We start from the raw sequence: 23,973 nt of genomic DNA on the forward strand, positions 1-23,973 counted from the left end.
TGGGGGAAGACTCAGAGCCGGAGCTAGAACCGGAGGAACCCGAGCCGGAGCTGGGAGTAGAACCAGTGTTGCCAGAGGAGGCACCGCTGGGGGAGGTCTCAGAACCAGTGGATCCGGGGGTCGAGCCGGAACTGGAGCTGGGAGTAGGGCCAGTGCCAACGGCATCGGCACCGCTAGGGGAGGCTTCGGAGCCGGAGCCAGAGCTAGGGGAGCCGGAGCTGGAGCCGGAGCCCGTGCTGGGAGTGGCACCAGTGCCAGTGACAACAGCAACACCAGTCTCAGTCGCAGGAGCAGCGGTGGCAGAGCTAGATCGTCCTTGTCAGTCAAAGTGATTCACTTGGTTCCCCGTTGAGGGCACACGAGAGAGACGTACCACTTGTCGCAGTGGGTCACAGTGGAGGTGACCAGAGGAGTACTGTAGGTGTAGGCAGTGCCGGAGATGGTGACGGTGGAAGGCTTGTCCAGCAATTAGTCTCATAGGCATCCAACCAGGTCTTACCTAGTCATTTCACACATAAACACTCACCTGAGCAGCAGAGGGGTTACCCTGGCTGGCAGTACCGGGACCAGCAGCCAGAGAAGTGGCCTGAGGGCAGTAAGTGGCATACTCAGTCACAACGACGGTCTTGTACTCGGTCGCAATGGCACCGGCAGCCAGGGAGGCGACGACAGCAGCAGAAGAGACACGCATGATGAATGATTGACGGGTGGTCTATGGATTTGGTGTGTTTGTGGTTGTGTGTGTGTGGTGGGCTCGAGATTGGCGGAGAATTGATTTGCGCTGAGTTTATATTGGTGTCAAAAAGAGTGACGAATTGACGGGATTGATCGACTGTGTCGAGATAAAGAACGTAATCGGCGCGGAGACCGGAATTGTAAAGGTGAAACAGCGAGTGCGTGGGGTGAGAGAAGAGAGAGAGAGCGAGAGAAGTAAAGAAGAGAAAAGAGAGGGAAGAAGAGGTAGAAAAGAGGGCGGAGGAGGCGTAGAAAAAGGAGGCCAACGGATGATCACTCAGGGACTAGACTACAGCCGACTACCTCATTTCCTGGACTGGTGGTTGACTAGTCATTTTCTAAGGGAGATTAAATGAAATCTCATCAACGCGGGCAATCCATGAGGGTTTAGTTGCTTTACTAGCCTGTTTCACCTCCAGCGGGGGCGGATCCGTAATATTTGCCAGGGCTCCACGCATGAAGGCGTTCTTCAGCTCGTGTGTGCCTGACTAGGGGAATAACTTGAAGTGCAGACTGTGCAGTACATACACAGGTACTACTGGCAGGGGTTCGTGCAAAGAGACGGTGTGCTACTGTGTGTACTTTCATGGCAATAGTGGTGGTGGTAATAATGGTGATAGTAGTGCAGGATGCAAGGCACAAGGTAGGGCTTGGCTCGATCAGCTGGGCTCCAACTTGCTTAGTACGTATTGTACCTACTTTATCACTCACTGTAGTTAATAACTTACCAGAGGGGAAAAGAAACAAATCCAACCCTCCGCCCGAGGCTAGGCTTCGATTCGAGCTCCTCATTGCACTAGACTAGGGGTCTATTCTCATCTTTCCCCTCCCTCCCTCCCTCCCTCCCTCCCCTCCCCTCCCCAGGGTCTTACTTTCAATCAGCCTACTAGTCAGAAAGACTCTGTTTTTAGAGTCAACCAAGTATGTCGAGGAGACTCTGTGAGTGGGAGGTGGTGTTCCTGAGAAGGAGGTGTTCCGTGGAAGTCATGGATGGACCGACCCATTCAATCGGGCGACTCCTGACCATCCTTGCCCACTTCAGAATGGCTCAGCCTGTGGTGTCTCGGGAAAGAACAAGGTTCAATTAATGGAGGGAGATAGTTTAATTTCTATGGCTCTGGCTCTGGCTCTGGCTCTGGTTCCCAGTGCGAAAGTCGGATAGTATGGGGGGGAAAAAAGGAGACTTTATTATTGTCAACCAAGTCTCCGTACTGAGAAATAATCTGTGGTGAGAGGAGGGTTATTCCCGTATTTGAGTGGGATACAGTCAACCAGTCAGTCAGTCACCCACCTGGCACCCACAGCACTCTCTCTCTCCCAATCGGTCCGGATCATATCTTGTCCGAAGAGGTTTGTCATCACCCTAATCTTAAATTATGATTCAGTATGCAAGACATTGTACCGCTATGCTTCATGGTGGCACTTGCAACAACAGTTGACTTACTATGTACTCCGTACTGCGTACTGTACTGTACATTGCTTAGACCACCACTTCTTGCAACATGTTCCATTTGATACCATCACTGCCGATAAAAACACTTCCTCTATGTTTTCTTGAACCCGAAACAGCCACAACAAGAACATATTTAACTTACCAAGTTACTGAGTACCTGATCAATGAAATCGATCGAGTCTTAGTCAGACTGATACATACCTAAGATAGCTAATCAGCACGTGCGATAGATGCTCGTTTCCGCATCAGTTGGCCCCCAACAACATGACGCCCGTATCCTGTTTCAAGGTCCAAGGGAGGGAGGCTCCAACTTGATTTGAAATATCATTGATAGAAACGGCAACAACTACGCTGCATACCCAGCCATCTCGCAGCCATGCATATCAGCCAGGTATGTCTGTTCTCTGACTTCTCCAAGTGAGTTCTACATCATCTTCACCTGACTTTCGTTCGCGAGATGAAGGGACCAAGCTTTCGAGAGATGGGCTGGAACCCTTCGCTTTACGTGATCAGGAATACACGAAGACTAACTCATCGTCTATCTAGCTATACACTTACCCTATCAAGTCGATTCGTGGGACGGCCCTCTCGTCCGCTACCGTCACCCGAACAGGCTTTCTCTACGATCGCCGGTTCATGCTCCTGAAGGTCCTTGACGATGGCACCTTGAAGAACATGCATGTTCCACACTTCCCAGAAATGTCCCTTTTTCAAGCCGAGATTGTCCTCCCTAGCGAGGATGGTACGGAACCAGGACAGATTATAGTGACCTTCCGGCCAGCTGCGAGCGAGACCCTCAGTGATAATAATGGCACCAAATCAACCCGCACCCTCCACCTCCCCCTTTGTCCTGACACGCGGCAACTGGAAGAGCTGGCCATCGTGATGCATCAGAGCCCCACGAAGGGGTATAATATGGGGGCGCAATATAATGATTGGTTTAGCGAGTGGTTCGGATACCCCGTTGTGCTGGCCTACCTGGGACCACATTCGAGGCGGGTTCTCGGGAGTTTCGAGCCCTCAAAAAGTGCAGCGCATGCGGGGGTGATCAAGCAAGAAACCACAGGAAAGCCAAAAGGAAAGAAAAATGATGCGAACATGCTCACTGCGGGGACGGTGGTTGGGATCGCTGGGATGACCCTTTTGTTCAATCTACTAGTGGGCTTGAGTACGACGGGCGCACAGAAAATACTGTCGATGTCCAGCGCGGCAGCGGTGATCGTGTTGCTGATGGTTATGCTTGCTGGAAAGGCTATCTATGATCGAGTCGGTGCAAGAGGGGAAGAAGAGGAACGCATCACATTCGCGGATACGGCCCCGTATCTGCTAGTGTCGGCGACATCGGTGGACAACGTGTCGGAGCGGCTGGGAGGGGGCCTGGACATGGATGTCACCAAGTTCCGCCCAAACATTGTTGTGGCTGGCGCAGAAGAGGCCTTTGAGGAAGACTTCTGGGCGGAGATGGTCATTGGGTCTGGCGAGGAAGGAAAAGCGCGGCTGCTGCTGACAGCCAACTGCGTTCGGTGTCAGAGTCTGAATGTCGACTATGCGACGGGCGCGATGGCACAGGGGGAGATGGGCAATGTGTTGAAGAAATTGATGAAAGACCGTAGGGTCGACAAAGGAGCGAAATTTAGCCCAGTCTTCGGTCGGTATGTCTTCCTCGACGGTGAGTCGGAGGGTCAGACAGTGCAGGTGGGTGACGAGGTGGTCGTCACTCGACGCATGGATGAACGAATGGTGTACGGTGAGTACTGACTGCAGAGTACAATGACTTGTGATACGAACTCGACGGTGACTGGCATGACTGACTGAATGACTTGCATAGACTGGCCCGGGTTGACCAATTGAGATCAAGGGGGTTGGGCACGAGATACGAGATGGAGTATACTGTAAGGGAGGTGGATGTGGGACAAAGACCCTAGTCAACAAGTCAACAACAATGCACCGCGGAAGATCTTGTTCCGGTTCCTGGGATGGGCAGTCCCATGGTTGAAGCGGCCAACTGGCTTGGATACTGCTGGTACTGGTAGGTTCCCTCATCAATGACATTGTTTATTACAAAAATATACAGCCCATCCGAAGTTCCGAACGCGAACCTGACAAACTACTCGTACTATTTATACTTCGCGATACCTACTGAGTACTAGGTAGTACTTTAATAGGCAAGGTAAGGTATTCCGTAGTGTTTGCCCAATTGGGCTCATTACGTCAGGTACCTTTAGGTAGGCAGTCCAGTGAAGGTAGTTCGTATGGCAAATACGCACGGTTCCACTTTTTCTTTTGCACCGCCACCTGCACGGCACCCTGCATGAGACCAATCAGATGACGATTTATCTGCCCTACAAAATCCGCTCGTGTGTGGTTGCAGATCAGCTGTGCTGCTTTTTCGGATCGCGTGGAACGAAAACTGCTTAATAAGCAGTTTAATCATATAACTTCCAAGCAATCCGATTACCCACACAAACAGAAAATTTTATTCTATATTATTTTTTTCAGTATATTTATATATTATATTTTTTATTACTAATTATTTTCTTCTTCTTCCCCACATCCGCAATTATAGCTTATAACTGAGCGAAAATATAAGTATAACTGCTTATTAAAATCTTATTTATTACTTATTATTATTTATATAATAAAAAAATAATTCTAAAGTGATTTTTTTAATAAAAAACTAATAAATTTTAAATAAAATAGTTTTAATATATATAATATTTATATAAAGTCGAAGCCGGGCACCTTAAATTATCTAAATTTAATACTATAAGTTTCTAATTACTTTTTAATTATTTAATAAGTACTTACTAACTACTTAAAATATAGATAATAAGATTTAGATTTATTACAGTAAGATCTATTATTATATAAATAAATACAGTAAATATAAAATAAGTACTTTTCAATTACTTATATAATATTATATTAACTATTTTTCAACTATTTTAAAAATAGTTTTTTAATATAAATAATCTACATTCGCATGTACGGTCTTATAATAGTATAATTTTAAATAAAAATAATAAAAAAGACCGGATCAGTCAGGGCGAAATAGATTCAGCTGGTAGTAAATATTTATTAATTATTTAATAAATATTTTAGAATTATTTATTAATTATTTAATCTAATATAAAAGTCTTTTTAATAATAAAAAGTCTAAATAGTTTTATAATATTTTTAATAATTTTAAAATTATTAATTTTACTAGTATTTCTGCTATCAGCTCTGCTGCTGGCTCTCTAATTAAAAAGCAGAAAATTAATTATATTTTTAATATTTTTAAATTTCTGCTGAATAAGACCGGTAAAGTAAGTATATTTAATTATTTAAAAAATATTTAAAAAATACTTACTAACTATTTAATTTTATATTACTAACATACGTAATATTATTTTTTATTTTAAAAGCTTAATATCTTATAAAAATTATAATAATAAAAAGTCCTGCTGTTATAATATTTAAAAATATATTAATTTTATTTTTTTTAATTATAGAAATCTGTATCCGATTGCAGCTGGTAATACTACTAAAAAAAGTCGACAGTAATACTAATATAATTTAATTATTTTAAAAATATTTAGTAAGTACTTTAAAATTATTTAAATCTATAGAGGAAATTAAATTTAAAATATATATCTAGCTAATATAAAAATATTTCAGCAATTAAAAACTACTTTTTAAATATTTAAAAAAATAAATTTAAACTATATAAAAATTAAAAAAATATAGATTTTATAAACTAATATCAGAGTACTGATATATATATTAAGTTAGAATATACAATAAATAAAAAGTATTAAAAAAAATAAAATAAATAGTTTTTAAACAGTTAGAAAGTACTTAGAACTATTAAAAATCTAATATATATTAAATTAATACTTTTAAAGTATTTTTTTATATAAAATTTATAAAGTACTCTGTAGTATAGAAGCTATAAAAATATATTAAAAATACTTATTAAATACTTTAAAACTGCTTAGTAATTATTTAAATTAAATTTTTATAGACGGCGGCGGCGTTTAAAAAAATTAAATTTATATTTTTTATTTTATAAAATCTTTTTACGTATCTTTTCTTTTTATTTTTTAATCTTAGTTTTTTATTTATTAAGTTTAGTTTGAAGCTTTTAAATCTCAAGCTTCTAATATTTTTATTTTAAATTTAAAAGATTAGTTGAAGCAGTCTGACGCAGACTTCTTCGAAAAAAAAAATTAATCTAAATAATTTATAAATATTTAAAAATTATTTAAAAAAATTAAAAATATTATATTAAATCTTATCTATCTAAAAGAGTATCTGAAAAAGCGATTATAATATTAATCTTCTAAAAGTAGAAGCTTAAAGATTAAAAAAATTAAATTAATCAGATTTCTAATTTAATAATATAAAATAGGCTTTTTTATATCTTTCTAAAAGATAATTAATTTATAAATATTTTTTAAGTAGTTTATAAATATTTACTACTATTTAAACTTATTTAATATATATAGTTGGCCTCAACAGTAGAAGTACAATATAAATAATAAAAATTAAAATTAAAATAACTATTATACTAATTAATATTATTCCGATCCAGCTTTATAAAATTAAAATATAGATTATTATTTTAGATTTTTTTTAAATAGTTTTTAAGTATTTAAAAACTGTCTAAAAAGTAGTTGAAAAATACTTACTTTTTTATTGTTTTTATTAAAATTAGATATTTTTTTAATATATAAAACTTTTAATAAGATTGCTCAACTGCGTTAATATAATATTATAATTAATTATAAAAAATTAAAGAAATTTTAAAACAGACTTTAATTAAATCTACTTTAATAACTGTATTTTTTTTTAATTAGTCTAGTTAACGACAGAGTCGTTTTTATATTTTATAAATAGTTAGTAAGTAATTTGCAACTGCTTAGAAAATAATTTAATTAAATATTTAGAAAATATTTAATTATTTTATTAAACTCTTTTTCAGTATTACAGTTTAAAAGACCCAGCATTTAACTATAAAAACTTTTAGAAAAAGAATTCTTATTTCTTATTCTAATAATTTTTAATATTATATACTAAAAATAAATATAGTAAAAAATAATAAAATATTATAACTGCTATATATAATCTTAATACTGCGGGTCAATCTCTAAAAGATAATATTTAAATTCTAAATATTTAATAAATATTTATTAAATATTTAATTAGTAATTAATAAGATTCTTACTGTTATACTATTTAGTATTTATATTAAAAATCACTTTATAAAATCTACTGTTATAAATAGAATAAAAAAATATAGACTTTTCAGTAATCTTTTTTAAAAAAGAAAAGACTTATTTAAAAAGCAGATAGTATCCATCAGCAGTATTAAAAATAGTAAAAATATAAAAAAATATAATAACTTTATTAAAATATTTAATAAATAATCTTAAAGTACTTAGTAAGTACTTATTTTTATTCTAATTTTTAAGAAATATTATAAAAAAAATTTTATTTATATTATTTAATCTAAGCTGTTTATATAATATATTAATTTTAAATAATTCTAAATAAGCAAGTAGTTAAAGCTGTTCTTTATAAATATAAAAAATTATAATTCTGTCTATATTATAATATTAATTTTAAATATATAATTAAATATTAAGATTTAATAAATAAGCAGTCGGTAACTGCTTGGCAAGTACTTATAAAATACTTATATAAATAAAAAAATTAATATTTAATAAAAAGATTAGTTTATTAATATTCTGTCTATTTAGATTTATTAAAAGATATTATTTTTAAATAATAAAACTAATTTTATTTTTATTATAAAAGCTTAAATATAATTTAATAAGTATAAATAAATTATACTGGCGGTAAAAATCTTTAAACTGCGGATTTTAAAGAAACTGAACTATATAAATATTTAATAAATAATCTAAAACTAATTAAAAAGTATTTAAAAAATATTTATTTATTATTATATTTAGATTACAGATCTGCTGAACAAGCTGTTTTATTTTTTAAAAAATTCTTTCTAATATTTTTATTAGCAGCGGTAGAGAATGTTTATAAATATTATAAAAAATAAAAATAAAATAAAAATATAAATTTAAATTCTTAGAAATCAAAGTAGAAAAGTCTATATTATAAATAGTATAAATTAAACACCCTAAATTTTAAAAATATTATTTTTTTATAAATAATTAATAAATACTTTAAAACTGCTTAGAAACTACTTACTATAGTATTTCTACTGTAATAATAGTAATTTAAATATATTATAATTTTTTATAAATAGTATAATATTATTATTAAAAAATTTTTTAAAAAAAATAAAATTAAGAATTATATAATTTTAAATTATAGTTTTTTAATACTTTTTTAAAAAGTCTTCAGTCTTATAAATACAGACTATATAAAATATATAATTTTTATATAAATTTTAAAGTAGTTAGTAAATACTTTTAAAGTAGTTTATAAATAATTAAAAATAATAAGTACCGGTTAGATAGAACGCTTAAATATAAATCTGTAAATTAAAAATTTTTTTATATAAGACTTCTAATTTTAAAAAAATCTATATTTTATTTTATAGTAGCTAGAAAGTAGTTAGTAAGTATTTTAAAAATATTTAATAAATATTTTAATATTATTTATCTATAAATATTCTATTTAGCAGTATCCGTTTCTAAAATCTTTATATTTTAGTATATATTTTAAAAACACTTCTAAAAGTCTTTATTAATAAAAATATAATAATAGAATAGAAGAGACTGGCTTAAAAACTTATATCGAAGAATATTAGAATATTTTTAAAATTATTTTTTAATCTAATATTAAAAAAAAATAAAAAGACTGCTTGTTTTAAACCGCTTATTTAATATTTATTATACTATATTTACTAAGAAATTAGCAAGTAGTTCGGAAGTGGTTAATAAATAATTATATACTAATATTATTAATTAAAATACTAACTTTAATATTTAAAAGTCTATATAATAAAACTATATATATATATCTATATAGTACAGTTTTTAAATACTTAGAAAGATTATTAATATATTCTATAAACTGAGTAGTTAAAAATAATATCTTTATTTAAATTAGAAAGATTAATAATAATAATTTTTAAATATAAATTAATTTTTAAATATTTAATAATTATTTAAAAAATTATCTAGATTGAGTATTCCTCTTCCGTAGAACTAAATTTAATAACTTTATAAAAATCTATATCTAGAAAGTACTTGGTAGGTACTTATAAAGTACTTAATAAATATTTAAAATAAAATATATAATAAATTTAGAGAAATATAAGAGGAAGTTGAATTTTAATAATAAAAAACAGTAATTTATAGAATTATATAGAACGTTTCTGCTTATATAAAGAGCTTGGCATTACGTGCTGCGGGAACGTTCCACATGTACACAAAAAAAAGTTCATATAAACTGTGTTCACCGCTCGTGTCTTCTCTGTGATTCCCAACTGATTATCTCAGCGGGGCGTGGCGCAGCAGCCGGCATCAGCCGTTCATGCCATCACCGTTCGTTCCGGAGTAATCATTTTGTAGTCATTCTCCATTCTTCACTCCATTCCTCACTTCTTGCCGCCAGAGGCTGAGACAGAGAAAAAAAAAAACACTATCTGTCACTCTCCCACCATTATCTTCCATTCAACCTTCGGTCAGCACTTGTCTACTTTCAGTTCCGTGCCATCTCACCAGGATCCTCAGGAGCACTACTTTTCTCCTCTACTGCCTACAACCACAACCATTTCCGCCTGATCGTGCGTATCTCAACCCCGCGGGGTCATGGATCACTCCGTCAATCTCCGCCGCAAGGATACTACCAAGGGCCCTCCCTTGAGGATCCTCTCGCTAGGTAGGGCATTTATCTCCGGCTCTTACTTTCCATACTAACTTCTATGCTCTCAACTCTCAGATGGTGGCGGCGTCCGGGGCTATTCCATGCTCATTATCCTCCAAGAACTCATGTACCGTGTCTACGTTGAATGCGAAGGAAAGGCACCTCGTCGTGAGGAGATTCCCAAACCATGCGACCATTTTGATCTGATCGTTGGTACCGGAACCGGCGGTCTCATTGCCCTCATGTTGGGCCGTCTCCGCCTTGACCTCGAAACCTGCAAGGAAGTCTATGTGCGCATGACCCGCAGGGTCTTCGAAACCGACAAAACCATTGCCGGCATCCCATTTCGCTCCACCTTGTTCAAGGCTTCCAGACTCGAAGAGGCCATTCGCGAATGCGTCCGTGAACATACCGTTTTCGAGGCTGAGGGGAACGACATGACCCCCGGCAGCGCGCGAAGTTCACTCGCCGGTGCCCCCTATAGCCCCAATGCGATCGCCATTCCGCAGCGCTCGGGTAGTCGCGCTAGTTTCAGCACCACCAGTACGGCACATTCGTCCGGTCACAACAGTCATCGCAATTCTACATTTGTGAACGGCTTGCGGTGGGGAAACCCGGATGCGTTATTGTATGACAATCGGGAATATCGAACCAAAACGTATGGCCTCCTGCGCTTTCCACTATCATATGGACTCTACTGACTTCTTCAGCGCGGTCACCGCTCTCTACAAAGGTACTACCAGAAATGGGTCGTCTGTCATGCTCCGTTCATACGATTCCCGCAGAGAGCCCCCACCCGAGTTCAATTGTACAATCTGGCAGGCCGGTCGGGCCACCTCGGCCACCGGAATGGCTTTCAAGCCGATCCAGATCGGCCAACACGTGTTCATTGATGAAGGGGCCGGCACCTATAATCCGGCGCCCCAGGTATTGGACGAAGCGACGGTGAACGAGTGGCCGGGCCGTGAAGTAGGTGTGTTCGTCAGCGTCGGCACCGGCAAGCGACCGCCCGGCACGAACAACCGCCAACACGAGTGGTGGGAGGATTTCTTCGGAGATGCGCTGGGCTCGTTCGCGGAGGCACGTCGGCGACTGATCGCCAAAATTGAGGGCTGTGAAGACATTCATATGGCCATGCTGCGCGACCATCTTTCGAAGCGCAACGTCAGCCAGGATAACTATTACCGATTGAATGTTGAGGTCGGGGTAGGCGAGTTCGGCATGAACGAGTGGAATCGCCTGGCGGACATCAGCACCAATACAAGGCGCTATCTGACTCGACCAGAGGTAAAGCGACAGATCCTCGATGCAGGGGTCAAATTTGCCAAAATCAACCGACAGCATCGACGACTGGCCGACCATGCGGCGGCGACTGGAGGGAATGAGGCAGGCGAGGAGACCAGTTCCATCCTGGGCAGTCCCGTTTTGTCGGTGCAGCCTCAGTTGCCCCATCCGATGGCGGTGGAATTGCCTGCCGAATTGCCAGGCGATTTTGTTTTACGACCGATGACGGCGACCGATGATACACTCTCCGCGCATCCGACGCCGCACGATGCAGTCCTAGGGTCCCCAGCGCGTGGCTCAGGCAGTGATCTGGCCAGTCCAAGTCCTCATGGATCTTCGCGGCCTAGTTTTGAGCTGCCGTCGCATCATAACGGGGAAGAAATGCCTCCACCCGTGCCCCCGAAAACCCCCATCCCTTATCCTGACCATCCCAGTGAACTTGGGGGAATCCCCATGCCGATGCCGACAGTGATGCCTCCGATGACGACAAATAGTGGCCACGGTTATTCCGGGGCGGGCGGGAAGACCCGACCGCCATATCCTATGGATGAACCCCCCGTGGTGAACAAGCAGCGGAAACCGAGTTATCATGTTCGATGAGGGAGATGATTCTATGTAATGATCTGCCTAATACTTTGTGGAATGGAGAAAGGGGGGCTGCTGACGTTATGGTGTCAGGATACCCGAAGAAGTCCCGTCGAAAGCATAGTGGAGGAAAGGAGGCCCGAGGAGTTTGACTGAGGACTTAACTTGATGATATTGAATCGAAGGATACCCTAATGAGTGAATGAATTTCCTATTATATTTCCACATCTGTCCACGTCTGTTGAGAGGTCATGTTGTACTGTAATCAAGGTATCGAGTAAGTTAAGTATGTACTGTACGTAAATGACAGACAGACCCGCTGCACGTGCAGCTCAACCTTTCGTTGTGCTTCCCCAGCCTCTCTCTTATTATTATTTTCCTATATCTATTTCCTGACGGTCCATCTTAACACTGACCACAGATTTGACTCACAGATATCTATCAACATTACTGCAACTTGACTTATTGACTTACTACATCGCTCCTGCTCTTTTGCGTAGAGACAGCCCCAGTTTTTGGCCAGTAGATTAAGAATGTTTATGTTATCAACCTGACACATTCCCACCCACCGGCTCACTCCACATTCCCGTGTTGTCGCAACTCCGCCACCGTCTTTCCCACGGTTCTTTCCCACTCTCTTTAGCGCCGTCTAATTATATTCGGTCCATCATTTCTTTTTCGCCCCGACTTCCTTCCTGTTCCCAACCTCAGCCTGAGACCATACACAGGAAAGGCACAGGATCAATTGGAAGAGAAAAGAAAAAGGGGTTGTCTGCTGACTAGGTACCACCATTTCAGTCATTCACTGCTGGCAGTGTGTCTTCATCAAATCACCTCTCTCTCTCCAACTCCCATCTCCCATCTCCATGTGGTTCTCTCCGCTCTGAACCACTTTCTTTCCTAATCCCTTATCTTTCTCCCGGCCTCTTCTCGATCATCATGGCTGCCACGACAACCGCCGCAGCGATGACAGCGCTCTACAACTACACCACAACAGCCGCCCTCTTAGCCGCACGAGAAACAACTACTTCCGCCGCCGCCTCTTCCTCCTCTTCCACGCGACCCGCCTCCTACAAAGTCGTCGGTATCTGCCTCGCCGTCGCTTCCGGCTTCTTCATCGGCACCTCTTTCGTCCTCAAGAAGATCGGCCTCCTCCGCGCCAATGTCAAGTACAACGAAGAGGCCGGCGAGGGGTACGGCTACCTCAAGAACCTCTACTGGTGGGGGGGGATGACCCTCATGATCGTCGGCGAGATCTGCAATTTCGTAGCCTATGCGTTCGTTGATGCGATCCTGGTAACCCCGCTGGGCGCGCTCACCGTCGTCGTGTGTACCATCCTCTCCGCCATCTTCCTCAAGGAACGCCTCAGCTTCGTCGGCAAGGTCGGCTGTTTCTGCTGCATTATTGGCTCCGTGGTGATCCCGCTCAATGCGCCCGAGCAGTCGTCCGTCAGCGATATACAGGAGATGAAACAATATGTGATCACCCCCGGGTTTCTGTCCTATGCAGGGGTGATCATCGTCGGGTGTACTTTCGTCGCACTATATCTGGGGCCGCGATATGGGAAGAAGTCCATGTTCGTGTATCTTAGTATCTGCTCGCTGATTGGGGGGCTGAGCGTCGTTGCGACACAGGGGCTGGGCTCGGCCATTCTGGCGCAGATCAATGGGGAGTCTCAGTTCAAGGAATGGTTCTTGTATGTTCTGCTGGTTTTTGTGGTAGCAACACTTTTGACAGAAATCATTTATCTAAATGTGTGTGCTCTCCCTTCCGCCCACCTGCCCCGAGATGAATGTCTGCTGACCGAATGCAGAAAGCACTGAACATCTTCAACGCTGCCCTCGTTACTCCGACCTACTACGTTTTCTTCACCAGCGCAACCATCGTCACCTCCGCCGTTTTGTTCCAGGGCTTCCACGGCTCTGTCAAAGACATCGTTACCGTCGTCCTCGGGTTTCTACAGATCTGCGCAGGCGTGGTCTTGCTGCAGCTATCCAAATCTGCCAAAGATGTCCCCGATGCTGCCGTTTTCAAGGGCGATTTGGACCAGGTCCGCGAGGTTGCGGCGCAGGAAGAACACGAATTCGAGCCTAAGGCCGACTCCATCCGCGGCGCCGCTGCTATCATCCGCCGCATCTCTACCCCACGCCGGACCATGGAGGCCGAAGAAGCCCGCCGCTATTATCACGAGCGCCAGGAGGACCTACGCACTCCGCTGGCCGAGAATGAAGTCGTTGAGTGGGATGGACTGCGCCGGCGCAAGACTGTTCTCGGCGAGGGCCCCACCATGGCAGCTCGCACACGCACCCCGTCCGTCCGACACCATCCACTTCCACCGCTGGGTATGGCCCGCGTGCCGGAGGAGCCGAAATGTGAGGACGAAGAGGACGAAGAACCGCCCCGACCGACTACGACACAGAGCAACAATTCATTCCTAGATGACCTCCGCTCGCGCGCGAACAGTATCTTTCATCCGACGTGGCAACCACTACACAAAGAGATGTTACATCTCTCGGACGCGGATCCCGTGTCGCTGAAGGCTATGGAATCAAACCGCAAATACCCCGATACTCACTATGCCGGCCGAGACGGCCGTTCCATTAAGTCAGCGGTCGACACTGAGAATGACAATCACACCCTTCCTCCTCCGAGTCCCCCTCTGCACGGAGGCGCTGAACGGCAATTCTCATTCACCAGTGTCCTCGGGCGGATGAAAGCCAGTAGCCCCGAAACTGTCGCGGCTCGTCCTGTTTCACGGCAGAGCGGCCTCCATCACCACTATCACCGCTCGTCGGGCGCAACGGAGGAAGAACGCCTTGGCCTGGTGCGAGGGGATTCGAGATCGGATGACCTGGACGAGAAGGCCCTGGGTAGTGCTTATGATGACGACGACATCTGGAACGACGGACTGGACCCCTTGCCATCGGGTCAATCCCACCGAGCCGACTCTCTTGAATCGCATCGCATGTTCTCCAGCGAATCACTGTATCCGGCACGACTGCGCTTGAACCCGCTGCCCCCTCTGCCCGATGAAGAACCGCTGGCTGATCCATACGCGCCAATCGGAATGGCGGGGTTACGACGCGAGTCCGATAGTAGCGCGGGAACATTCGTCTCGTCCCCGCCGACCCGCGGGAGCGGGATAGGAGGTAGCAGCGAGGGCTGGCGGAGACATCAATCAGGACGGAGCAGTGGCGGAGGGAGTGGAGGTCTTCAAGGGAAGAAGGGGGCATTTATCTAAGAACTGAGCCAAATGGTATGATATATGATATAAATGATGACTGATGAACTCGATAATGTATATATGAGGTTTTGGATATATTAATGTATGTATGTGTGTGTATGTGTTTGATCTTTGTTGAGGTTAACGTATTATCGTGAAAAGCTTGCGCAAATGTATGATGGCCTGATGAGAATGGGGCGCAGATTACATGGGGTATCTTTCAAAGAAGTCAAGTGGTGAATGGAGTCGTAGTCGATGTCGATGTCAGTATTGAAGATGTCTTGCAGGAGCAATTGTGTATGTATGCATCATACGCCCTCTGCAGATGTTGGTGTCACTGCCGCAGATGACGAGAAGCAGAACCCAAGCACACTACTCTGCCTCCCTCCTAACTGAACCGCATACCTACCTTCTGCGAGCCGCTTCCCAGCCTTGATACTATCCAAAGCCCTATTTTTTTGGTCTCAATCAGCACGGGCATTTCCTACTTACCTAACTTGCTGCTAACACCATTCCTAACTCGGAACTCCCCGTTGAAAAACAGAGTGGCATATGCGAGAGGCGTTAAGAGAGAAAGGGGGGGGGGAGCACGCTTACCACTGGACCCCTACAATTTTCACTCCCTTCCATCCTCCGCGCTGGAGCTCTTTCTGGATCTTGGTAGCGGCGAGTCCACCTCCCGCGCCGCCGTTGCCCGGTCCCGCATTGGGGACTCCAATGATGACATGCGTGATCTTCCGAGAGAGGGAAAGGCTTAGGGTAGCTCCTTGCGAGACTAGGAGGCGCTTGAGAGCGTGGTCGGAGATGAGAGGGGTTGTTTGGCCGTTGATGTGGATGGTGAGGGAGCTGAAGACCTTTTTGTTGTTCATGGGTTCGATATGCAGGGATGGCGGTATAGTTTCGCATGAGGTAGATGGGGTCGTTGCAGATTTCATTGAGGGGGGGGTTGATGTTGTTGATTCCTTGATCGTGGTCGTGGTTGTATTCTTCGAGGTGATGGAAGATGTAAGTGTAGGTGTGGGACAAGACTTGAAGGAAGTGGTTGTGAGGGGTGGCGCAGATACACCTCCTTTTGTTGCTGTTGTCGTTACTGCTGCTGCCGCCGGTGCTATCTCTGTAGCCCAGTCAGAGCTATACCCCGTCTTCACCTTCGCTTTCTTCGTCCCAATCGCCCCGGATTCACCACCACCACGGCCATCACTCACATCCCCAGGGTATCCTCGTTTGCGAACCTGCCCACCAAACATATTTCGTATATCCATCTGACCCGTAGATGTCGATGAGGAGGAAGCCCGAACCCCCAATTGGACATGTCTCGACCCGTTATGCGCGGAGCGCAATTGCGAGTGCTGCTGAGCAGCAAACTGCGACCCCGCGCCGATGTTGTTGGGGTAGTTGCTGCTGCCGTTGTTGTTGTTGTTCCCAGAGCAAACAGAATCGGAATGAGCAGCAGCAGCAGCAAACACCCACTCTCCCCTCCCCGCCTCCTCCTGCTCCTCCCCAATATTATCTCCCATCCCCTCCACTGCAGCAGCAGATGTCATGGCCGTTGAAGAGGTGCAACCCCCAACCCTCGACCCAAACTGCCGCGCCAGTTTCTCCTGCCGGGTGATCCGCCATTCGCACCCGCGGGCGCCGCCGCCATCGGCAACCTGATGACCCGTCGAGGCGGAGTTGAAGACGTCGAAGAAGCGGGCTCGAGGTTGTGGATTCGGATTGAATGTGGATCCCTTGGAGAGTGGTGGTGGTGGCATTGTCTCTTGTCGTCTTCTTTTTTTTTTTTTTTTGGAGGCCGCACCTCCCTCCCTTGCAAGTTGCGCTTTTTGGTTTTTGCTACTTCCCGAGAGAAGGCGCAGATTGGCTAGTTTGGGGGTTTCCTTCTCTGCAGAATCAAGTACGCGTGGGTATTTTCTGTCGCTGTAAGTTGAGGGGGGCTGGAGTCTTTTCTCGTTTAGACTTTGGTAGTTTGTCGATTGGATGTCGGGGGTTTCAAAATGAAAAAGAATGTTTTTGTTTACGATCCATGGATGCAGTTGGTTGCGTGGGCGGAGAGGGAGGGATGGAGTCATGTGATGATTGGAAGGGTGGCTAATCGATAAGCTGGCCAGGTCTTTATCGTTGACTTATTGTACAATGGGAATGATGGGAATCAACTTTCTGCCTACTTGTACCGAATGGGTACGAAATGATTCACTCATCTCTTCATAGTATGCACATCCTTAGCATGATTCTGAGTGGACCAAAAAAAAAGAAACACAAAAAAATACAAAAAAAATACAACCTTTCTAATCAGATGTATGCAGTTGTGATTCTATATATCACCGACCGTGAGCAGCACCGATGCAATCATTTTCCAGATATCAATAAAGTTACAGTACATCGCATCGCAGCGCGACACCACCTCACTCCCTGAGTCTACCTCCAATCAGAATGCGTGCTAAGATGGCAATTGACAAAGAGGGATATCATCTTCGCCATTATCTCAACACTCCAATCAATCCTGCTTCACGGCGCACAACGCACGCATTCCAGAGCGGCGGCGGCGGCGGCGGCAGCAGCAGCAGCAGAAAGACGGTGAAGCGAGGCGAATGCGTGGCCGGGTGGGCGGCCAGTGGTGTAATCAAGGGATGGAAGGATGAATGGCTGATGGATGGTCGACTTCAATCACCATTGATCAGCTGGACAAGCTATAATTAGGGGCAGATCGTCCCCTCCAAAGAGGGGCCGTAGATCGGCCGCTATGGAAGTGACATACATATGTATGTCACCTTGGAATGTGCACACACTACTACACTACGTGCTGTAGCTCAATCCTCGACAGTTGTGCAAAGGGTAACAAACAGAGAGATCAAAAGAATCCCAGCGGGGGAATACAGAAACGACATCCCCAAAAACATTTCCGGGTATGCTAGCGACTTGTCCTCGCAAAACGGCCAACCCAACCCTGCGTCCGCATATGCAACACGGGTCGTTGCAGCTGAAACCGACCCTGGCACAGACGCGCGAGGAGCGGCAAGGATGGCATAGGAGAGAAGCAGTCAGTCAGCCAGTCAATCAATAGAGGTCTTCAATTGAAGGCAATGCAACAGCCAGCCATGTTCTCCGGCTGGCGGCATCAACGGTAGACGGGCGCAAGGCAAGAGATGAAAGACGGAAGGGAAAAGAAAGAGAAAAAAGAAAAGAAAAGGAAAAAAGAGAGAGAGGGAAATAAGACAAAAAGAAAAAAATCAAGAATAAGAGGGAAAAATACTAGATGGAGAGAGAGAAAGATTTGGTAGATGTCCTTGCCAGCACATACGTGGTTGCCACTGCTGCCAATCAATGCATGATCCAACTTGGCCAATCCGGAGAGTCTTGATTGTCCCCTAATATAGGTAGCTCAGATACTGTTCTTGAATGATTAACGGGGGGAAGAAGAGGAGAAGGGGTCCGTGTCGCGGGGACATGAATCCTCAGCCCGGTGGCCAACCATCGCCACCATGTCTGTGTTGCACCTCTCAGTGTTTCTGTGACACCCTCTTTTTGGGGTATGGGATGATGCCATCGTGACATGCCGTACATTATTCTGGATCGAAAGGTCGCAATTGGCCCAGGTAAGGCCCCCTGTGTATTGAATCCAGATCGCTCAGAATTACCAGAGTGGAAAGTAAGCATGTCTTGTTCTGTAGAATTATTCTTGGGATCTGGGAAAAAGGCCATAGAAAAAAAGAAAGAAGGGAAGGAAGAAAGCCAGTGAGTAAGAAGATGCGAGCAGGATCCCACATCCGCAATTCCCTCGTCCTCTACTAATCTAACGCAAGGCAGTCCACCTGCGCAGTCGATCGTGCACGGGTAACTCGCCGGAACATGCAATGTAAGGTTAATTACTGCCTGCAGCCCGCCCTCCACCACCGAAAAGCGACTTCGGATCATCAGATGATGAAGGATTTACCCGCCTCGCCCCAAAAAAAACAGTAGAAACATATCTTAAGGCCATCGGCCATCTTTGATTGGCTCATTGGTTATGGCCATGGCGGCCCTCGTAGCCGGACACGGATGGACGAAGAAAGCGACTCGGTCTGAGCTGGGTTGTTATGGTCGGTCGATGGGATCGAGGACTTCTGGGCGGCTTCGACAAGCGCCGAACAAATACGGAAAGGGCAGGAGGAATACTCAGTAAGTAGAGCCAATCGCAAAGATAGGCCGCAGTATCATTGCAAAAACCGACTAACATTCCGGTCATTGAATCCCTGCGCAAAATCAGGTATTGTAAGCGCCGGCCGGTGGACGAATGGAGTAAAATTAGTCCCTGCTCGGAGCTGATGTCCTTGGGGGCCATTCCCTAACCCTTCTCGACTCGATGATCCGTAAGGTATTCGTGTCTTCTGAGATCGGAGAAGTACAGTACTTGAAGTTGATTATGAGATTGATGATAACGAGAATGATGTGGTGGTGGTGGTGGTGGTGCAACTTGTCCGGTCGGAACAAAGAATTCAGATGGAATAGGTTCCTTGATCGGTTATTCCCGCATCGCCTATCAGTAAGTTAATGCATAGGTCGCACTGCAGGCGGAGATTTGTCTTTGCCCTCCCCCCAGGGGTCTTCAGACAGTGAAGGGGGGTTATTAGTTGCTAGTTCGTTATTGATGGCCTCGGCTCGAACCCTCTCAGCCCCGGATGGGCGGGTGGAAGATGAAGGAGGGAGGAAGGAGAAGGTCGGAGCTCCCGGTCAGTTCCCCCACCCGTGCTAGTCATCGTCGGAGCTGCACTGTTGTGCATCCGGCTGGAAGTCTGTAGGGTACGGAGAAAATTGTCAGACAGCTGAAGAATCCTTAAACTAGGCGCGAGGCAACCTTGAAGGGTGGTTCGTTGCTTGCGCTTGCATGGCAGCTGCAGGTACAGCCGAGGATTTGACAGGTAAAATCATGGCTAGCCCAACGCAACCTCCCTAGAAGTTAGTTAGTACTGAGTATAGTCAGTGTAGTCCTTACATACGCCAGTGACCAGTCCGACTGAATCGATCCAAAGCACCATCCTAGGAAGGAGATTAATCCTGAAAGTAAAAGAATCCTTGGGCTATCGTACTAGAGTGTACGTACTCATAGGAGGACAGCATCGAATGAATTGAATTCGGTCCCCACATCTGCACCCGGAGTAATTCCTCACCTTCGAGGAAAGCGAGACACAGCCTGACCGGTCATCACGAATCAGCCCCAAGCCTTTTCGTCCTGAATGGGGCATCGAATGAGCGAGACGGCGCGCGATCCCCGGCCGTGATTGATCTGATTTGATCCCCGGGCATTTACGCAGTTCGTCCTAGCGTGGCAGGGATAGGCCCGGATGCTGAAGGGGCCGGCGGTTGACTCCGTTGAGCCCGTTCACTTTTTAGTGAGCCGCTAGTCTGTTAGTCTTCTTTTCTGTCAGTGTGTCACTGTCAGTGAGTGTCAATGGCGGATTGTCAATTGCAACCATCTGGCTGATTGGAATTTCCAATGAAGTGGGGGGAGGGGGAAGTGGAAGGGTTAGAGGGGAAACTGAAAGACAGGGAGGCCTCGATGAATTAATGGTGGGGACCGGAAGAGATCATTGGTGTACACTGGATGGAAATCTTTTGCCCACCAAGCTAAATGGACTGGACTAAATGAACTAAAAAAGCCTCCAAGCTTGATCAGGCGCAGACTTAGCGCAGAGCTATCAATGATCCCTGGGCTGGACTGCTGATGGTGGGAAGATAGAATAATAGTCTGTAGTAATGATAATGATGCTGATTGATGCTGCTGTTGCTACTGCCTGCTAATGACAGGCGGCCAGGATGCCAACTGGGAGAAAACTTGAGCTCAAACTGATTTGCTTTGGCCCTAACTTACCTAACGGCACTATTGTATGCCTGCCTATGGTTAAATCCTCCCTGTAACTCCGAACGGATCCCTTGAACTGAGAATGAGTGTTGTTCTGCACCCCCTATTCATTTCTTTTTTGTTTCCCTCTCTTTCTCTCTCTCAATTTTTCTTATTCCGCTCTCTTGCTACTATGCCCGGGTGCCTTCAGAACGTAAATGTGGGCCGATGGCAACTTTTTATGACCGCCTTATGTTTACCTACTACCGCTTCCTCTATAGGCATGATCTGAAGCTCTTCCACGAATGCCAATCATGAGTTGTGATAGAACCGGCAGATCACAAATTATCTAATCCAGTTCCACTTTTACGTTCTCAAGGCACCTTACCGAGTAAGTTGTTGGGGAAGGTTGATTCCCGATTGGGACTATATTATTATCTTTTATCTATATCTTGTCCTACGCAGGCCAATCCGAATCATGAGAGTATAAAGGCGACTATACCTGCAAATGAGTACCTAGGTATTGACCTGGACCCCGCAGGTAGGTAAGTTGGTAGGTAAGTATGTATGTATGTATGTACGACGGCTGCGGGAGTCGGCCCGTCCGTAGCGGACTCCCCTTTCCTTTCCTCTTGGTTCCTTCTCGACCTTTTATTGTCCCAGTATTTGATATCTAACTCCGTACTTATACCTGACACGCAATAATAACCGGGGTCCGATGGTCTTTCATGGACATCTTGATTATCAGCTTTCTCTCGAACCTAGTCTCTAGGAAAACTTGACAGGGTCGTAGCCAAGTTGTGAGAGCTTTGGTAGGGTAGTACTGAGTAAGTAGGTACAATACAGACTGCAGTTAACATCCACAGGCCGATCATAATTTTAGCCCTGGACTTATCTCCACAGGATCATCCTATTCATCCCACACATCGTCCATAGTTCGTGTCAGACTCAACACGGACCGCGCAGCGCATTGTGCTTTTTCGATGTGCATACAGTGAAGCTCCCCTCCGCCCTATACCTGCATAATTGCCGGCAGAAGGCCATGTTTTGTCTTGGATGTAAGCTGAAGCATGTGGCATGCTGGATGATGTTTTCTCTATTCCGGTAATCAGCAGTCGAGATCAGAGCACATGAGCACGAGGCAGCAACAGACTTGACCGAAGAGAGAAACAGTGGAAGATTACAGTAATCTGGGACGTTCGAGAAGCAAGTGCAAAGCTAATTTGGTAGACGCGCTTAACAGTATAAAAAGAGCAGCAACAAAGATTCAGTTGAATTCTCGAGGTAGAGAAGGCAGATCAAGAAGAAAAGAACGTGAGAGCTTTCAGTGGGAAGGGCACACTCCTTCCCCCCCCTTTCCGTCATCCACCTCCGCCACCACCACTCCTACTGGGTACCACGTCTTCTCATCCACTTCCTGTACGACATTCGTCCCTGACCTGTCAGCTTCATTCTTCATTCCTCCCACTACCACAAGTCATGGAGGGAGGAAGGCAAGAAAGAAAGAAAGAAAGAAAGAAGGGAGAGGAAACAAAAGAAAGACAAGACCTTGTTCGAACAATGGAGGCGCGCTATCCGTACAGTCTCTCTGAGTCCGTCGAGAATCATTCATAGGCCAGTGGCCGAACAGCAAGCAGCAACAGCAAAAGAAAGGTGGGGTTGGGCCGCCCAAGTGGGACATCATCGCTGCACCTCTTCTCCACTATCTACACGCAAGGGGTTGCGAGGAGGTGCTGCAGCAAGTGCAGGAAGAAGCTTCCTGGGCCTATCACCAGCCCTGACGCCATCAGCCGAGCATGGACAGCTGGAATGATAGGGCTTGTCAGTCAAATGACAGTCTTCCTCCCCCCTCCCTTTGATCCCCCTTCTTGCCCAAATCAGACTCTCGATGTCATTCTCATCGCGATGAAACCAGCGGTGAGGCCTGGAGTCACTTTTTTTCGTCCTTCTCCCCAGCTTCTCGCTCTTGTCGGTCGACGTTGTTCATTGCCCTTGCGCCTGAACAGGCCTGAAATCCGGGTTTTGACTTACACCGATTCGTCTGGACCCCGAATTCAATTGTTGAGGCAATTCTTCTCAGAAAAAAGCGATGAAGAGCGGGAACGTGAAGAGACATGGCCAAAAGAACAACTCAGATGAAGCTCTGGCAGTCCAGAAGGTGGCGGCTCATGCCTCTCACCGTCTCCATCGATCCATCAAGATCACTAGATTGATGATGGTACGCGCGCCTCCGTTCATAGTTCGAAGCACTCTGTAGTGGGCATGGATCTCCCCATCCGGATCGTGCGGAGCAGTTAGTTGGTGCTCTAATGATTGACCAGCGATGCTATACGGCGGAGAATATAGCTAAAAGGTCGTTCGTGAGCACGAATTTACTACTTCGGTATTGGAGGGGCAAACAAGCCATCATTCCACGAGAACTAGCTTCCATCTTGTATTGTACTCTAACTAGAAAGGAGGATCACCAGAATTTCCGTTGCCTCTCTGTACGACCTTCCTGGTAGAGATCCAAGACAGATGACGGTATTGAGGTACTCGTTTTGTACGAGGAGACCGCTTTCCAGGTATTCATCTTTGATTCTGACGTAGATCAATCAGGCTGGAAAGCCGCCCGAGCCCGCAAGATTCAAGTTGACCTACCTAAGATGGAAATTAACTCCAGATCTCTCAGCTTCGTTCTGTGAAACGCCAACCAACACCCAGCGATCTCTGACCTCACCCCCCGGTCGTGTGGAGCCAATGGTAAACCGCCAGTTGATCTCTCAAGCGGAGAATTATTGCTATGGTGGCCAGGGTCATGATCCCTAACTACCCGGGATTGGGCTTTCTTGACCGACTCGTGAGCTTGAGCTCTCCGTCTGATGTATCCAAGGAGCCGCCTCGCCAGGTGAGACGAACATCTTTCCATTCTTTGCTCTTTGCGTGAAGATTCCCTATTCGACTAAGCTATTGATGAAACAGGCAGGATTTTGTGAATCTGGAGATTGTTGGAAGCCTTACGGCAGCCTATCTTTGATCATTGCATTGCTGTTCGAAATGGA

General features: G+C 44.3%; 5 protein-coding genes across 5 annotated transcripts in view; 3 read left to right on the plus strand and 2 right to left on the minus strand.

Annotated features, from left to right (window-relative positions):
* Window positions 1-1,113, minus strand: part of ASPACDRAFT_1884957 (putative GPI anchored protein) — a gene marked incomplete at its 3' end in the record, with an annotated part of 2,764 nt that extends 1,651 nt beyond the window's left edge. Inside the window, exons 1-3 of the mRNA XM_020198383.1 lie at window positions 527-1,113; window positions 374-456; window positions 12-305 (exon numbers count right to left, since the gene is read on the minus strand). Of these exons, the coding sequence (XP_020059693.1) occupies window positions 12-305; window positions 374-456; window positions 527-691 (542 nt within the window). The 5' untranslated portion in view covers window positions 692-1,113. The remainder of the gene's footprint in view (window positions 1-11; window positions 306-373; window positions 457-526) is intronic.
* Window positions 1,114-2,359: 1,246 nt separating this feature from the next.
* ASPACDRAFT_74945 (MOSC domain protein) lies at window positions 2,360-4,269 on the plus strand. Its single transcript, XM_020204339.1, has 3 exons — window positions 2,360-2,579; window positions 2,735-3,935; window positions 4,017-4,269. The coding sequence occupies exons 1-3, from the start codon at window positions 2,565-2,567 to the stop codon at window positions 4,037-4,039; spliced, it is 1,239 nt and encodes a 412-aa protein (XP_020059694.1). The 5' UTR covers window positions 2,360-2,564; the 3' UTR covers window positions 4,040-4,269.
* A 5,525-nt stretch (window positions 4,270-9,794) lies between these two features.
* ASPACDRAFT_74947 (putative Patatin-like serine hydrolase) lies at window positions 9,795-12,085 on the plus strand. The gene is made up of 3 exons (XM_020204340.1): window positions 9,795-10,039; window positions 10,100-10,682; window positions 10,735-12,085. The coding sequence occupies exons 1-3, from the start codon at window positions 9,970-9,972 to the stop codon at window positions 11,906-11,908; spliced, it is 1,827 nt and encodes a 608-aa protein (XP_020059695.1). The 5' UTR covers window positions 9,795-9,969; the 3' UTR covers window positions 11,909-12,085.
* An 852-nt stretch (window positions 12,086-12,937) lies between these two features.
* Window positions 12,938-14,943, plus strand: ASPACDRAFT_2904 (DUF803 domain membrane protein; the record flags this gene model as incomplete). Its single annotated transcript, XM_020199607.1, has 2 exons — window positions 12,938-13,648; window positions 13,708-14,943. Coding segments are annotated over 2 exons (1,947 nt in total), but the record flags the coding sequence as incomplete, so codon positions are not given.
* Window positions 14,944-15,710: 767 nt separating this feature from the next.
* ASPACDRAFT_56783 (uncharacterized protein) lies at window positions 15,711-16,871 on the minus strand (the record flags this gene model as incomplete). The annotated part of the gene is made up of 1 exon (XM_020203170.1): window positions 15,711-16,871. The coding sequence occupies one exon, from the start codon at window positions 16,869-16,871 to the stop codon at window positions 15,711-15,713; it is 1,161 nt and encodes a 386-aa protein (XP_020059697.1).
* Window positions 16,872-23,973: the final 7,102 nt, after the last annotated feature.

The sequence above is a fragment of the Aspergillus aculeatus genome (assembly GCF_001890905.1).
Source record: "Aspergillus aculeatus ATCC 16872 unplaced genomic scaffold ASPACscaffold_2, whole genome shotgun sequence".
NCBI lineage: Eukaryota > Fungi > Ascomycota > Eurotiomycetes > Eurotiales > Aspergillaceae > Aspergillus > Aspergillus aculeatus.